General features: G+C 39.4%; 2 protein-coding genes across 2 annotated transcripts in view; both read right to left on the bottom strand.

Moving 5' to 3' along the window:
- Positions 1-1,255, bottom strand: part of LOC117939395 (deleted in malignant brain tumors 1 protein) — a 5,237-nt gene extending 3,982 nt beyond the window's left edge. The window contains exon 1 of the mRNA XM_034864728.1: positions 1,043-1,255. Coding sequence (XP_034720619.1) covers positions 1,043-1,085 — 43 coding nt within the window. The 5' untranslated portion in view covers positions 1,086-1,255. The remainder of the gene's footprint in view (positions 1-1,042) is intronic.
- A 2,463-nt stretch (positions 1,256-3,718) lies between these two features.
- Positions 3,719-13,227, bottom strand: LOC117942386 (scavenger receptor cysteine-rich type 1 protein M130-like). Its single transcript, XM_034867814.1, has 10 exons — positions 13,182-13,227; positions 10,571-10,594; positions 10,025-10,462; positions 9,288-9,596; positions 8,647-8,931; positions 7,720-8,034; positions 7,474-7,641; positions 5,206-5,529; positions 4,047-4,132; positions 3,719-3,935 (listed from the first exon to the last, which is right to left on the bottom strand). The coding sequence occupies exons 1-10, from the start codon at positions 13,225-13,227 to the stop codon at positions 3,891-3,893; spliced, it is 2,040 nt and encodes a 679-aa protein (XP_034723705.1). The 3' UTR covers positions 3,719-3,890.
- Between the last annotated feature and the right edge of the window lie 2,140 nt (positions 13,228-15,367).

Here is a 15,367-nt window from a genome sequence, read left to right on the forward strand (position 1 = left end):
TTCCTAGAAGTTACGGGTTCTATGATAATAACGCATCCCTCCATGACACTATTTGGGGATTGCTGCTTCCCAAAATGCTTGTTTTTTGGGGGTTTTTTTGCAACCGTTTTTGTAAAATAGTTGCACATTTTTGTTGTGATTAAATAGAGGGAGAAAGTGAATATAAAAAAAAGTTGAGTTTTTTTTGTGCATAAATCTTTAAAAATAAAAGCAAACTTGTTTCAGGGAGAATAAAACTACTCTCTTCCAGGTAACCTTACCAAACTGGCTGCACGCATGTATGTTTCCCATCAATGAAATGAAATACCATTTTTAATATAAATATATACTGATTACAGCAGAGACGTCGGCAGTATTGACGGCCAAATAGGCAAAAACACAATATTTGGTTCTATATTGACAGGTGCGATATTTGAAACTTTATTAAAACAAAGTTTTAAATTACATTTATATCTGCATTTATCTCAACACCTAGAGACTTTCAAACATAAAAATGTCCTTTATTAAATGTAATTATGTCAAAATGACATGTAAACATCTTTTTTAATTCTGTTGCATTGGAACAGCTTGAAAACCGCCACACAGCCGCCACGCAACTGACACGCAAGAGAATTGCCACGCAGCCAGTGTGCCTTGGGTCTATTTGCATTTAACCTGATCCCTGATCCTGAACCTTATCCATGTGTGCCATATCAACATATTCAGAACAAACGCAGCTTTCTGTATAGTGAGGCCTAAATCTCTCCTAGAGCAATGTGTAAAGAGATCATTTGGCCATAAAGCCTACGGCTCGTTTGGACCTCGGTCCTCAGAGGGTTGATTTCCCATCCTGGCCTATGACTCACATTCATATGCAATCACACTTTAATAAAGTTCTTTTTGGCCTTTAACTTTTGTTGCGCTTACGGTAACAAGAGGCGCTGTTCTCAACTCAAACATCCAGAAACAAATGACAGTTAACTAATCAAAGTACATAGAAAAAGTACATAAAACAACAACAATCCAGACAGCTGTACTGTAGTTAAACAGGTTGAAGTCCTACCTGAGCTCCAGAGCAACATGAACAGCACCCGTACACGACCCATGTCCAGTTGGTGTGTCCCCTGCCTCTCTATCGTCTTCAGGTCCCTTGACCTTATACGTGTCTTTCAGCTCTCCTAGGATGTGCAGTTTCCTCTCTTATCACTAATCTCCTCATCCTAATCAGGTTTTTTGTGGTTTCTCCTATCGCGTAACAGGAAGCCGCCAGTTCAAGTGACAGTTCGTAATGTGTCATCAGTCAACAGTTCATCCAGACCTTTACTTTTCTTGTCGAAATACATTTTTAAAGGGCCAATACATCTAGAATCAAACAGTTTTTAATGTCCGTTGTGGAAGTATAAACTAGGGCTGGGACGGTTACTGCAATACCCCACTAGAGCGGTCATGTGACGCCTACCGCGGGTCTAAGCTCGTCACCATCATCACCGCAACAAAACATTTACCTGCACCGATGCACGGCCACGGTGGGTCTAATGACGTGGACTCCTTGATTCTAATGACATGGACTCATTGATTCTAATGACATGGACTCATTGATTCTAATGACATGGACTCATTGATTCTAATGACATGGACTCATTGATTTTAATGACATGGACTCATTGATTCTAATGCATTAGTGCATTAAATCTCAAGAATCAAAGAAAACAGCTCTGAAAACACACAGACATCCTGTTAGTTACACTTTAGTAAAAGTTAAATTGTACATGTAAAAGACTAAAGGGGAATAGAGTTAATAAAAATAGGAAAAGTAAATAGTTACAAGTCATAAAATCATTCCAAAACCTTTCAGTGACTTTTGTATTAAAGTTTATTAAACAAAAAAAAACGCATTAATGGTAAAACCAAACATGGAAGTGAGAAAAAAAAAATATCTATCTATCTATCTATCTATCTATCTATCTATCTATCTATCTATCTATCAACCTATCTATCAACCTATCTATCAACCTATCTATCAACCTATCTATCAACCTATCTATCTATATATATATCTATCTATCTATCTATCAACTACACACTAGTAATCAAATATTGTTAATATTCTACATTTGGTATTCTGTATGTCGTCGCTGCCGGGCAGGAACCTTGTATCAAATGTATTCATAAAGCCATCTGTGTTATGGTTTTGGGTATTCTTTATCCTGTTATCTTTCCCTTCTCTGTGTTCCCTCCCCATGTGTTCCCCTGAGTGTCTGTATGTTCTGTTTCCTGTTTTATTTTGAAGTCGGATTTTTTGTCACGTCCTGTCTTTAGTTTTACTTCCTGTGTCTTCCCGCTCTTGTGATTACCTGATGTTTTCCACCTGCTTCCCTGCCCTCTTGCCACCTGCCTCTCGTTACCTCGTTACCTTCTTACCTCATTACCTTATTACCTCGTTACCTTAACACCTCGTTCCCTCGTTACCTTATCACCTTATGTATTTAACGTCTTTCCTTTCCTCTTCTCGTGTCAGATCCTTTTTTCAGTCTTGTGTCTATGTTCCCTGCCGTTCCTCTTCCTGCCTGAAGTTTTCAACCCTAACCCTAACCCTTACACACCACTTAAGAAAGTTGGTGTGTATATTTAGGCGAAGTCATGATGCCATGTTTAGAGCTTAATAAAATGTCTTCAAATTAGCATTTTTTTTTTTTAATTTCCTGAGAAGCAGCAGTTTTGGACAAACAAGGTTTACGCCCGACAGCGGCGATATATAAGGGATTTGTGATTAATTTGTGATTTTATCACATCAAATACAGAAAAGCAATTATTTAAATGAAATTCTAAGATCTCAGGCTCCCTCCAACCATGCTCATTAAATATGTTCATAAACAAAAGAGAATCAAAAACTTAAAATAATGCAAAGAGCATTTTGAGCAATGTTGAGCGATTTCCCGAATATTTCCCTTTCAAGTCTATGAGAAATTGTTTGCCGTTTTTTGCCGATTTCGTGAAAACCGAGCGGCAAATCTCTTAGAAAAGTCATAGCACACCATTCCCGATCATTACACACTTTTCGGTGTATTTTGTGTGCGCGTGTTGGCAACGCTTCGGGACTAGTAGCATGACAAAAATCTGGCGGAAGAATAATAAGTATAAGGCAACATCAGTGATTGTGCCGATTGCTGCTATTGCAGGACATCAGCACACTGAAATATCAAAAATAACATATATATATATACACACACACACTGTATATACTATATAATATACATACACACACTGTATATACTATATAATATACATACACAGTGGCTTGAGCAAGTTTACACACCCCAGGCTAAAGTTGATTAAAAAGAGGAATAAAAAAACAAATTTTGGAAATTGATCTTAATGCCTTAATTCAAAACAATTGGGAAAATCCAACCTTTAAGGACACCAATTTTCTTTGTGAATGAATAATGTATTGGAAATAAATAAATGTACTTCCTTAAAATACAGGGGCCATAATTATACACCACCCTATGTTTATTTATATTTTAGTCTTTTTTTAAAAATTTTTGTTTGTTCTAATGTTTTTTGACGTTTTTGTCAATTTTATTCCAATTTGTTTGTCACTTTTTGGTCATTTTTTAATTATGTTTTAGTCTTTTTGTAAAAAAAAAAGTGCATCTTTTTCCAATATTTTTGTCACTTTTTTAGCATTTTTTTTTTTTCTGCATTTTTGTAAATTTTTTTTTTCAACATTTGTCACTTTTTTCAGCGTTCTTTTGTCATAGTTTTGATACAGAAAGTCTTCATAAACAGGTCATATTTCACTCGAGGACAACAGGGGGGTTAAGGAGCCCCTTGCAGATGCTTCTCCTTGCCTCTGGGCTCCGGTCTCTTCACCCCCGGCCTTCAGACCTGGAACCTGCGAGACCCCGATCCTAAATCTCACTGTTCACTTGTCTCAGCTTCTGTTTTCTGCTGGTCTGGAAACACATGACAGCAAACATGTGTTGTTTTAGGTCTCTTCTAACTAAATATATAATGCTTAATACTCAATTAAACACAATCTTCCTCAGAATAAAGATGTGCAGTACCTTAGAGGTGACGCAGAGGGCAGTGATGAGCGAAAGCATTCCCAGGAGCAGGACGACAAGTCTGACAATCAACTCGGTTAGAGAAGCTGAAACACATGTGGAATCATAACGTCTGATCATTTCCATCAAAGGTAAAGCTGCCGATTTTGTCACACATAACTGCACAAATGTGATCTGAATCAGACAAACTTTGACTGTAAAGCGTGTTAAGAAAGTCAGTGGGACATTTCCCTGTTTGATTTAGACATAAAGTGTCTATACAGTTAAGTGTTGTTACCTCTACACTTTTCCAGCCATCACAACTCTAGTGTTGGTTGAAATAAACAGATACTTTACCGATTTACATGGGTAAATATGTTGAACACGAAAAAAATAAATAAATGTAAAACTAGCTTATAAGTTAGTTTTACGTAGTGTTAAAAACATCCAAAAAAGTGACAAACGTTGGGGGAAAAAAGCGTCACAAGTGTTAAAGGGACAAAAAAGTAAGAAAAAGTGAAAAACCTCGACATAAAAGCGTCAACAATGGTGTAGATCTTTTGACGGGAAGACAACACAAGGGTTTTATAGGTTGTAAAAAGGTCTCTGAAGGGTTGACCCTCCTGTTGTCCTGTTTACAAAAACTTTCTTTATCAGAACGATGACAAAAGAACGCTGAAAAAAAGCAACAAATGCTAAAGAGAAAAAGTACAAAAAGGCAGGAAAAAAATCAACAAAAACATTTTTTTGAAACGTTGAAAAGGTGACCAAACAAATTGGAAAAGCGAGAAAAACTGTAAAAAAAAAAAAGAAATAAAAAGAAAATCGGAATATGGTCCGTTTACAAAAACTTTCTAAATCAAAACTATCAGAAAATAATCTTTTTTGAACGCTGAAAAAAATGACAAAAACATTGGAAAAAGAGACAAACTTTTAAATTGACTAAAACATAATTAAAAAACTTCAAAGTGACACAAAACTGGACTAAAATTTACAAAAACGTCAAAGTGTAGAAAAAGAACTACATTCAACCAGAAAAACAAAAAGTTGCAGGTTGACGGGAAGACAACACCAGGGTTAAGACACGTAACACTTTAATTTTAGTTTTTGTTTTATTGTTATTAAGATGTGACCAAGTTGTAGGCACACTGTTAACATTTCTGCAGAATTTTCTAGTTACCTGCGAGAGTGAGATGGAGCGGCCGACTCTCAGAAGAGAAGTTATGGGAGAAAACATAGAGGTGGTAAACACAGCGGTACTCCCCCCGGTGGGTGGGGTCTGCAGCAGGGAACAGGAAGTGGGCCGAGTGGTTGACAGCTGGCAGGGTGTAGTTCTGTACTGGGTCGGGGGTGGGGACGATGAGCTGGAAGGAGCCTCCTGGGTACTGTGGTCTGACGGAGCAGCTAATGGTGAAGTTGGAGCCCATGAGCACCTGGAACCTCTTCTCCTTGGCCTTGTAGACCGCGTCGGGGGAGGGGGAGATGTTTGGTTGAGCCAGCAAATCTGTTCACGAAATAGGAAATTAGGCTAAACTAAGCCGTGAAAATAGAGCCCAAAGAACTGAATCACTGGCACGTCATCCATCGTGTTTCTGATCAAAATAAATCAATCTCCTCCAGGTGAAATGTTCATACATCAGGAACCAGACAGGAATAGCTTTAAATTTTAATATATTCCTCTATTTTCCTAACTGCTCATCCTGCTATCATTGATCCGGGCAACACTCATGAACGGGTTCATAAGACATCGTATAAAAACTAATGCACAACAATTAGTATGATATTCTAAATTAGGTGAGCGACGGCCCATCACATTACGACTGCAAAATTAAGTCTAGTGATCTTTAGAGTTAAATTTAGCTGAGAAAGGAAGTTGAGAGCCCCATGAGGCGGCCATTGCACATGAGTTTAACTGAGAAAAGGTGGCCGTCATGCCGCAGGGACACTTTATACACTAAAACGACTAGTTAGGATTAGAATAAAAGATTGTGGTTTGGGTTAAAGCACCGATTCCATTAAGTAGTCCTTCTTTTTTATCTGGGTGAAGGATTAGAGTTTTCCTCTTAAAGCTACATTGTGTAACATTTGTTGTTGTTCATTATCAAAATCTGTGTTGCCCGTCCAGGGCTGTAGTCAAGACCACCTTTGTCGAGTCCAAGACAAGTGCAAGACCAAGTCTAGTCGAGTCCAAGTCAAGACAGAGTCCAAAGAGGTTAAGGTCTTATGCACAGTATCAAGACAATCATTTTGGCTTTCACTTTTCCTCCATTATTATTATCAACATAATAAAGACACCTGGACTCGGTCGAGACCAAAAGCCATATCTGGCATGACCAGTGGCTGAGGCCGAGACGAGTCAGAGTCCAAATACTAGCGAGTCCGAGACCACAGAAAAACGGTCTCGAGTCCGGACTCGAGTCTAACACCGGACTCGAGTACTACAGCCGTGTGCCCTTGACAAACTTGTCCTTTGTTATGAATATTGACCACCACCATAAATTCCAACTATTCCTATGTGCTTGACATTTTACAATTTGCGTTTGCATGAACTGGGGTAGACGCTCCATATTCATGCGGCATCTTGAATTAGCCGGTAAGGGACATTCAGGACGCAGTGCTCCACCTTTCACGTTTTTGTCTTCAACTTTGCTTCCTGGCCCGGGCAAGTTAGAAGAAGGAGACATGGAGGACCACACCTATTCAAAACCCAAATTTCAGGAACAGGAGTCTTCTTCGCCAAGAATGAGAAAACGTATGTTGAAAAGAGCAAGAGATCGGCGTCATCAGCAAATAGAGTGAACCTTGGAGCTGCTTTGGACGCTACACACCAAATCCCGACTAATTACCCTCCGGACCACTGCAGTCTCTTCTTCTTTCTCTCTCCTTTCCGTCGGGTGACTTTCCTACTCACACCCCAACAACCACGGCTGATAGACGGCCTTTTGTACACTTTTGCTTTTTGTAGCGTGACGGCAATACGTACTTTGAACTGTGCGAAAAGAGAGAGTGAATTGCGATATATGATCTCAACGCTAGATGGGACTGTACATGAACTCTGCTCTCGGGCTTGTGTTTTAGGAGCCAAACCTCCACCCTAACCTCAGCCCTACACGGATCTTTACTCTTATACAGCAGCAGTCAATGTGGTGTAGACAGCAGTGAATGTATGGACTACATACGAATTATAGTGCATTACTTTTTGCATAGCTATATGTACGAGTGGTTCATGAGAACAGCCTGATCTTGGTCCAGGTTGCGAGCAAAGCAATGTAACCGCCTTAATCATAGATGTCATTAATGGTGTTACCTGTGCAGGTGATTTTCAAGAAAGAAGAGCTGTACGTATCGTCGGTTGTCACACATTCCTTCAGTGCAAATGTAGACTGAACACAGGACGAGTTGATCAACCACACAGGTAATTGTGAAGGTATTCCATTGTGAAAAATACTTCTTGGAACAGCAGAACCGCAGCCCAGTTGTTGACACACTGCATCCGCAGACATCTGGTCCCATGTATAATCCATGTCATTCACTCTTCTCCACTCTCCGTGTTTTTTTATCTCCAGTTTACCAGCGCAGCGGCTGGGCTCTTCCACCAACCTGATATAATCTGAACCTGAGCAGAGAATAAATAATAATTAGTAGAGGAAGTCAGCCAGTGCAGCAACTCAAAGCTGCAGCTCCTCTCCTCTACCTGAGCAGGTGAGTCCAGCAGCTTTGCCAGAAGAGCAGGTGTTTCTATCTGAGCTGTCACAGTCCAGCAGAGCAGACTCATGGCCTCTACACTGGAACTCTTTGGTCCACACTGGAGCCTCCATGTCTCCATAGAGCGCCCCCTGGAGGACTGAAGGAGCCCCACAGCCAAGCTCCCTGCAGACCACCTCAGCATCCTGAAGGTCAAAGTCTTCTTCACACACTGAGGACCAGGACTGGGTAGACTGGGTATACTTTACCTCCAGTCTGCCTGAACACAGACTAGTCCCATTCACCAGCCTGGCAGTCTGAGAGTCTAGAAAGTGTCAGAAACAGAACAATGGTAAATGATTGTAAAGATTTATTTACAAAGAATATGTTCACAGCATTACTCTCTAACTGGGACGTTTTGGGTGCAATTGGTGCGATTTCTGTGGATGAAGTACACAAGAGATAAAAAATACAGGTTGTTCTATGTATTCTGTATAACAATACATTACGTATTTCCTTTAATTCATCTTCCATGTTAGCTAGCCTACTTTATATACTACCGCATTACAGTGTTGTGTAGTTATGTTGTTTTTACAATTATCATTGTATAATGTCTGTGATTCATTAATATCTAAGTGACTGGTCACTGTGTCTAAACTCAGTTTTCAATCCCAGTAAGTCAAATAAACTGAGTCTCGATGATCCCAGTCTCCGGGGCTTGATGGTGGACGGTGTTTAGCTGCTGGTGAAATTACACCGGGTTACGTGCGTAAAGAACAAGACACATTTCATGGTAATTTTAGAATAACAGATGTGAAGAAATTACCTGAAAACTACCAGAATCATTTTCAGGGCATCTCTGCACCTCTGTTATTCTAATATTACCATGTAAGAAAACAGGTCGAGATGCTGGAATGATTATCATAAATGGTGTTACCTGAGCAGGTTATCTCCATGATGTTAATGGAATATGTAAATTCTTTAAAACATTTCAAGAGTGAAGATGCATTACAGTCAGATGTGATTTCCCAAGCTTCTTTTGGTATCTGATTTTGCCTTCTGATTGAAAGAGCCAAGCCACAGCCCAGCTCTCCACACACCCGGGCTGCTAATCCCAGGCTGGGGCTCCCGCCAGTCACTGGTTTCCATTCGTCCCGGTGTTTCATCTCCAGTGTGCCATCACACCGGCTGGCTCCTCCAACCAGCCTGACCACACCAGGTTCTGGACACAAACAAGACTTCATCTTGGGTAACATTTCATACTTAAAGAAATTGTTTACCTTCATGTCTAAGCCTTCAGGTTGTAATGTTAATTTTTTTTTTCACTTGTCTGGTCGGTCAAGTGAAAACAAATAAAGTTAGAAAAAAACATAAAAACTGAAAACGAAGATTGAAAGAAAAATTTGACAAAAAAACTACCAAAATTCAATCGAATTTTACTGTTTCTGTGAGGCATTTTTCATCCAATGTCACTTAATTCTGATAAAAACGTGTAGATGGAAACACAGCTAGAGTGACAACATTCACACCTCACACATTGGCTTTAAAACAGATTGATTTATACATGTTTTCTTCTACCTGAGCAGGTGAGTCCAGAAGCTTTGCCAGAAGAGCAGGTGTTTCTATCTGAGCTGTCACAGTCCAGCAGAGCAGACTCATGGCCTCTACACTGGAACTCTTTGGTCCACACTGGAGCCTCCATGTCTCCATAGAGCGCCCCCTCGAGGACGGAAGGAGCCCCACAGCCAAGCTCCCTGCAGACCACCTCTGCATCCTGCAGGTCAAAGTCTTTATCACACACTGAGGACCAGGACTGGTTAGACTGGATAGACTTTACCTCCAGTCTGCCTGAACACAGACTAGTCCCATCCACCAGCCTGACAGATTCTGGAGAACAGAGAGAGAGAGAGAGAGACTCAAATTTTTAATTTCTTTGTTGAACTGCTCTCTGTCTTCACAGCTGACTTTTAAATTATTTCTATTTCATTTATAGAGAGAGTATATCTTGAATTTATCTCTTCAATCCAATGCACACTGCTGAGTACAGGAAGTGTAAACACAGGACTTACCCCTTAACGCTAACCCGTAAAACACAGAACCTATCCTAAACCCCTAACCTTAACCAGTAAAACGCAGGACTTACCCTAACCCTCTAACCCTAACCAGTAAAACACAGGAGTCATTATACCACGTTGAAATCTTTAGTTCTTCATCTGTGTGTTTATTAATTCCAGTGTAGATCATGCACACGTGGTTCATAGTCTGTCCTTCACCACAGTGACAAAGAAAGAAACTGCAAAAGTACCGACACTGACCTGAGCAGGTGATCTCCAACTTGGAAGGGGACAGTTCTGGGTTTTTTTCTAATAAGTTAATATAGTCGTGTAAGCAAACACCAGAAGGGAAACCTCGTATTGTTCGTTGTGAAACAACAGAACCACAGTTGAGCCGTCTGCACATTTTAGCTGCCGTTGCCAGGTTCCACTCATACTGGTTATCTATTGGTGTCCCATACGGGTCATGCAATGCTGTCTTGTACAGGTCATACTGGTCATTGACTGGTGGTTTCCTTGACGGGTCATACTGGTTATCTACTGGTGTCCCATACGGGTTTAAAGCAATGACCTTAGACACTCGTACAGGCTTCAAACGTCTTAAAGGGTTATACACCGATTTCCACTCTCCCTGGACCTTCATCTCCAGTCTACCAGCACAGCGGCTGGCTCCTCCCACCAATCTGATGTCATCAGTCACTGCCAAACAGAGACATCAGTACATTAAGTCATTACTATTTAGAAAAAAAAAAGGGGCAAAACAAGTCATTGGTTTCAGATTTTTTTTTTTTTTTTTTTTTTTTGTACCTGAACTGTCTTCAGCCCAGAGCGCTGAGGAGAGGACAAGAAAGAAAAAACAAAGAGTTTTAATTTAGCAAGGATACAAAAAATCATTAAATTTATGAATCTTCAGCTAAAATGTGCTTTTGTTTTTGCTCTTGACGAACAAAACAGATAAAAAAAACTGTGGTGCTCTGCAACTCTGGGTGGTTGTTTCTACTTAAATAGAAAATAATATTTACTAGTTACCTCCTCATTTTCTACTTATTACAGCTGTTTGGATGCACATGTAATGTTTTACAGCTTGTTGCGTTGTTCACACAAAGCTTGCATTACAAACAGGATAAAGTACTAATAATAATTAGTTTTTTTATATAGTAGCTTTAACCTTCTGAGGACAAAAGACACGCCAGCAAGTCCAACACTCCTACTCAAAAAGCGATATTACAAAATTTCATTTCAGACATTTATTTACTATTTAATTCATACATTAAGCTACTTTTGTGAACGCAAGACTTTTGTAACCTCATTAAGCATAAAAACAATTTAGTGTAGATCTGTTTTCACAAGAGATTTGAGAAATATTTCTGCTTCGGGGAAAAAAGTATCTCCTTATACATTACTCTGGAAGAATTCTGAGTGTCACTATACAGAAAGCTGAGTTTGCATTCAATAATTGGATATGGAAAAAGAGTTCTGTGCAAAAAAAAAACATTAAAAGGAGAATTTGAGAAGAAATCTTAAATTGCCCTCAGAGGGTTAAAAAACACAGTTTACTAAGTAGGCCTACTTTGATGGACAAAGCTGAATATCCAGAGGTCAATCAACAGAGAGCTCAGCAGTGGCCAACAATTCATTAACACAGCATTAGCAAGCATCAATGTGGCTGAAAAATCAAGACGACAATGCACGTATATACGATATGGAAAATAAAACCAAAGTCACTTTTCCTCTTCGTTCCCCCAGCAGGTTGGGAGGGGAATTGTAATTAAAATTTGCATGTCTTCTTCCAACAAGTTAACCCTTGTGTTGTCCTCTCGGGTCAAAAACCTTTTTTTTTTACCCTTTTTTTCAACATTTGACATTTTCAACACTTTATTATTATCTTTTTATCTCACTCCCACCACCTTACTACCACTAATTTTACACTACTTTTTAGAATTCATGGTCAACAACCCTCATAAATGTAGAATTATACCTAATATTTGAGCTAATAAAGCAGAAATTATGAATTATTTTGACTAATAGTTAAAATCAAAGAAACATATGTTGAGTGGATGCTGTTTTGAAACCATTTCAATGTACACCCAAAATTCAATGAAAGTGATCAACTGTATTTGCCAAGAGCGTTGCATGGAATTGAGATAATTAAGTTAAAAAGAAACCCATATTTATGATGTAGACATTTTTAAAAGGGGTCAAATTTGACCCGAGGACAACAGGAGGGTTAATGAACCACTGAAAGGATTTTGGAAACATTATTTTAAAGGTACAGTAGAATCTTTGGTGTTGGATCGATCAACATTGAAATCAATCATTATCAATAAATAAGGTCTCTGTTGTATTACTGTGTTGCAAACTGGGATGTAATGAAGGACAAAACAATGCCATGTGGCAGAAAAAATGAAAGATTAAACGAGACAACTTCACATGAAAGCAGTACTATAAAAATGGGTTTTAGGAAGTCATTTATTACAGTTCTAAAAGGACACTTTAAGATCCTTTTTTGGGGCTTTTCATGGCATTTATTTGACTCAATAGCTTTAAGACAGGAAAGGGGGGAGAGAGAGAGAGAGAGAGAGAGAGAGAGGAGGGACGACATGCAGCAAGAGGGTCGGATACAAACCCGGGCCGCTGCCAAGGACTCAGCCGACATGGGGGACACACGAGGTAGACGTGGGACTGCAGGGCCAGGAATCAAACCACCATCTTTCTGAATGGCGGGCGACCGCTGTACCACCTGAGCTACAGCTCTTTAGATTCAAGCCTTGTCTTTGGAATCCACCCCAGGATCTTAGGCTGCGACCTGGCTCACGGGGGGGGGGGGGGGGGGGGGGGGGGGGTCCACGTAACTGGTATGTAGCTAGGAGATAGACCAGCTAGGACCACGTAGCTAGGACCTAGACCCAGACACGCTCCAACATAGATTGGTAAAATCTTAGAATGAATTCTAAAATAAACATTAAGCCAATTGAGCGAAGCAAGGATTGGAGTCATGTCATGTTGGTACCAAAAAATAAAGTACCCCTAACCCGTGTGTTGTCTTCCCGTCGACCGTGAAAAAAAAAAACACGTTTTGGTAACTTTTTTTCAACATTATTATCGCTTTTTCTGACATTTTAACACTTTTTTTAATGTTTTTGTGTTTTTTTTCAGTTTTTTTATATATTTAATGTTGACATTTTAAGCGTTTATTTCGACAACCCATTTCTTGTGACAATTTTTTTAACCTGAAAACGGGTCAAATTTGACTCAAGGACAACATGAGGTTTAAAAACAAAGAAATGTTTCTTTTTTTTCATGTATTTTTCTCAGAGATGGAGGAAAGTACTTTACTTCAGTAAAAGTAACAATAGCACAGTGTAGTGATACCCTTGCCTCCCTGCCTCACTCATCCGTTATTAAACCTGAGTCCTACCTGAGCTCCAGAGAGACACGAAGACAATCAGCCCTACGTGATCCATGTCCACGCTGAGTCTTCTCCGGGTTCTGTCTGTCCTCTGATGCACGTCTGCTCGCCAAAATAAAAGAAAACTACTTCCTGTTCGTCTCTACTTCAGGCCTTCACAAAGCTGTAATGTGGGCTGGTTTCTCTCAGCACCAAATACCTCTTTGGTGAATTATGTAAATTTAAAAAAATAATAATATTCGTACTTAACAGTCATAATTTCCATGAAACACACAGAGTGATGTTTATCTGAATTCACGTGTTGAGCAACGTGGTGAGGGGTTAAAGCCTGCCGGCGGTGCTGATGGGGAGGTGGATTAGGTTTTTGGTTTCCGCTGTGTTTGTGACAACAAAGATCAAAGATATTGAGACGAGGCAGTTGGTAGAAAGTTTATTCACCCTCCTGTTGTCCTCGGGTCAAATTAGACCCGTTTACAAAATCTTTCTATATCAGAACGACAAAAGAACGTTGGAAAAAGTGACAAAAAAAATGTTAAAATTTGACTTAAACAGGATCCAAGACCAAAACGTGACCAATTAATGGCAAAACAGTGGCAAAATACCATTGAACATTAGAAAAATCAATAACAAAAGTAATATTAAAAAAATTGACCAAAACATAATTAAAAAATGTCTTAAAGTGACAAAAAATGTCAAAAAAGTGGAAATAATGTCAAAAACATTAAAAAGCAACAAAAATGTTGTTAAAAGAATTGACTAAAACATAATTAAAAAACATCAAAAAAGCGACAAAAAAACATCAAAACATTGAAAAAGCAACGAAAAATTGTTCAAAAAATGACTACAACATAATTAAAAAAATCGACAAAAAATTTGAATAAAATTGACAAAAACGTTGTGAGAAATGTAGAATAAGAACAAAAAAATGTTGAAATTTCAACCCAGAAAAACACAAAGTTGCAGGTCGACGGGAAGACAACACGGGGGTTAAAAAAAAATTAAAAATTGGAAAAAACCTGAGAAGCATTGGGAATAATTATATGAATAATAATACATACCTATGTAAATACCTATTATAAAAGGATATGTGAAATCATGCTTAAATGTAATTTTTCCATTACAATAATATCTTTATTCTACACAAAAATAAGGAAATATTGCATGTAAAAATCTTTAATAAACCCGCTCACAACTGTTTAAACCGAGGCCAAAACATTCATTCATTCATTCATTCATTCATTCATATTTATTATACAGGAAAGTCAGAAAAAGTAACATTACATTACAATGGAAAAACGGGCCCGACTCAGTTTAAAAACTGGTTTTCAGCCGGTTCCTGTTCTGCAGAAACATAAAACATCGGTACAGACATTAATACAAGACATCGATATGGAAAGATACATTTAGACAACTAATACAACAACAATACAGTTACATAAGGACAAAGACATTTATACAAGACATCAGCTGTGATCAGTGTGTGTAATTGCTGAGTTTCTGCTCAGCAGCTTCTGATATTATGAACACAATATTTAATTACTTGGTTAACGCTCTTAATTTTGAGGTGTTTATTATCAGAGTGTGAAGTTGAATACATACTAGTGAGTTAAAGCCTTCAGTTAGCTCTGCTCTTCTTCATCAGATACGTTGCTTCCTCTTCCTCTTTTAATCATCACATCAACATTATGTGGTTTTTGTCATGAGTCCGATGTGTTTCCTGCAGGATGTTCTGCTGCTTTAAAGGCTCTACCCACAAAATACTTCAATCTTTAATTTAATTTCCTTTTAATTGTCGTTGCCCTATCCAGGAAGTTATTGGACCTGGTTATCCAGACTGGAGTGGGAAGCTCACCCTACCAACCGGGAGACAAGTCAACAACCATCCGTCTATCCGTCCATCTTTGTCCACTTATCGGGTCGCGGGGGCAGCATCTCCAGCAGGGTACCCCAAACTTCCCTTTCCCGAACCACATCAACCAGCTCCGACTGGGGGATCCCGATGCGTTCCCAGGCCAGGTTGGAGATATGATCTCTCCACGTAGTCCTGGGTCTTCCCCGAGGCCTCCTCCCTGCTGGACGTCCCTCCACCTAGTCCTGGGTCTTCCCCGAGGTCTCCCCCCAGCTGGACGTCCCTCCACCTAGTCCTGGGTCTTCCCCGAGGCCTCCACCCAGCTGGACGTCCCTCCACCTAGTCC

Source organism: Etheostoma cragini, chromosome 3 (assembly GCF_013103735.1).
Source record: "Etheostoma cragini isolate CJK2018 chromosome 3, CSU_Ecrag_1.0, whole genome shotgun sequence".
In the NCBI taxonomy this organism is placed as follows: Eukaryota; Metazoa; Chordata; class Actinopteri; order Perciformes; family Percidae; genus Etheostoma; species Etheostoma cragini.

Excerpts from the sequence above, each read along its gene's own strand:
- LOC117942386 (XM_034867814.1), bottom strand. The coding sequence starts at position 13,227 with ATGGATCACGTAGGGCTGATTGTCTTCGTGTCTCTCTGGAGCTCAG. Across the intron at positions 9,597-10,024 it reads GTTGGAGATCACCTGCTCAG|AATCTGTCAGGCTGGTGGAT; the intron begins GTCAGTGTCGGT and ends TCTGTTCTCCAG. Across the intron at positions 4,133-5,205 it reads GCTCCATCTCACTCTCGCAG|CTTCTCTAACCGAGTTGATT; the intron begins GTAACTAGAAAA and ends CATGTGTTTCAG.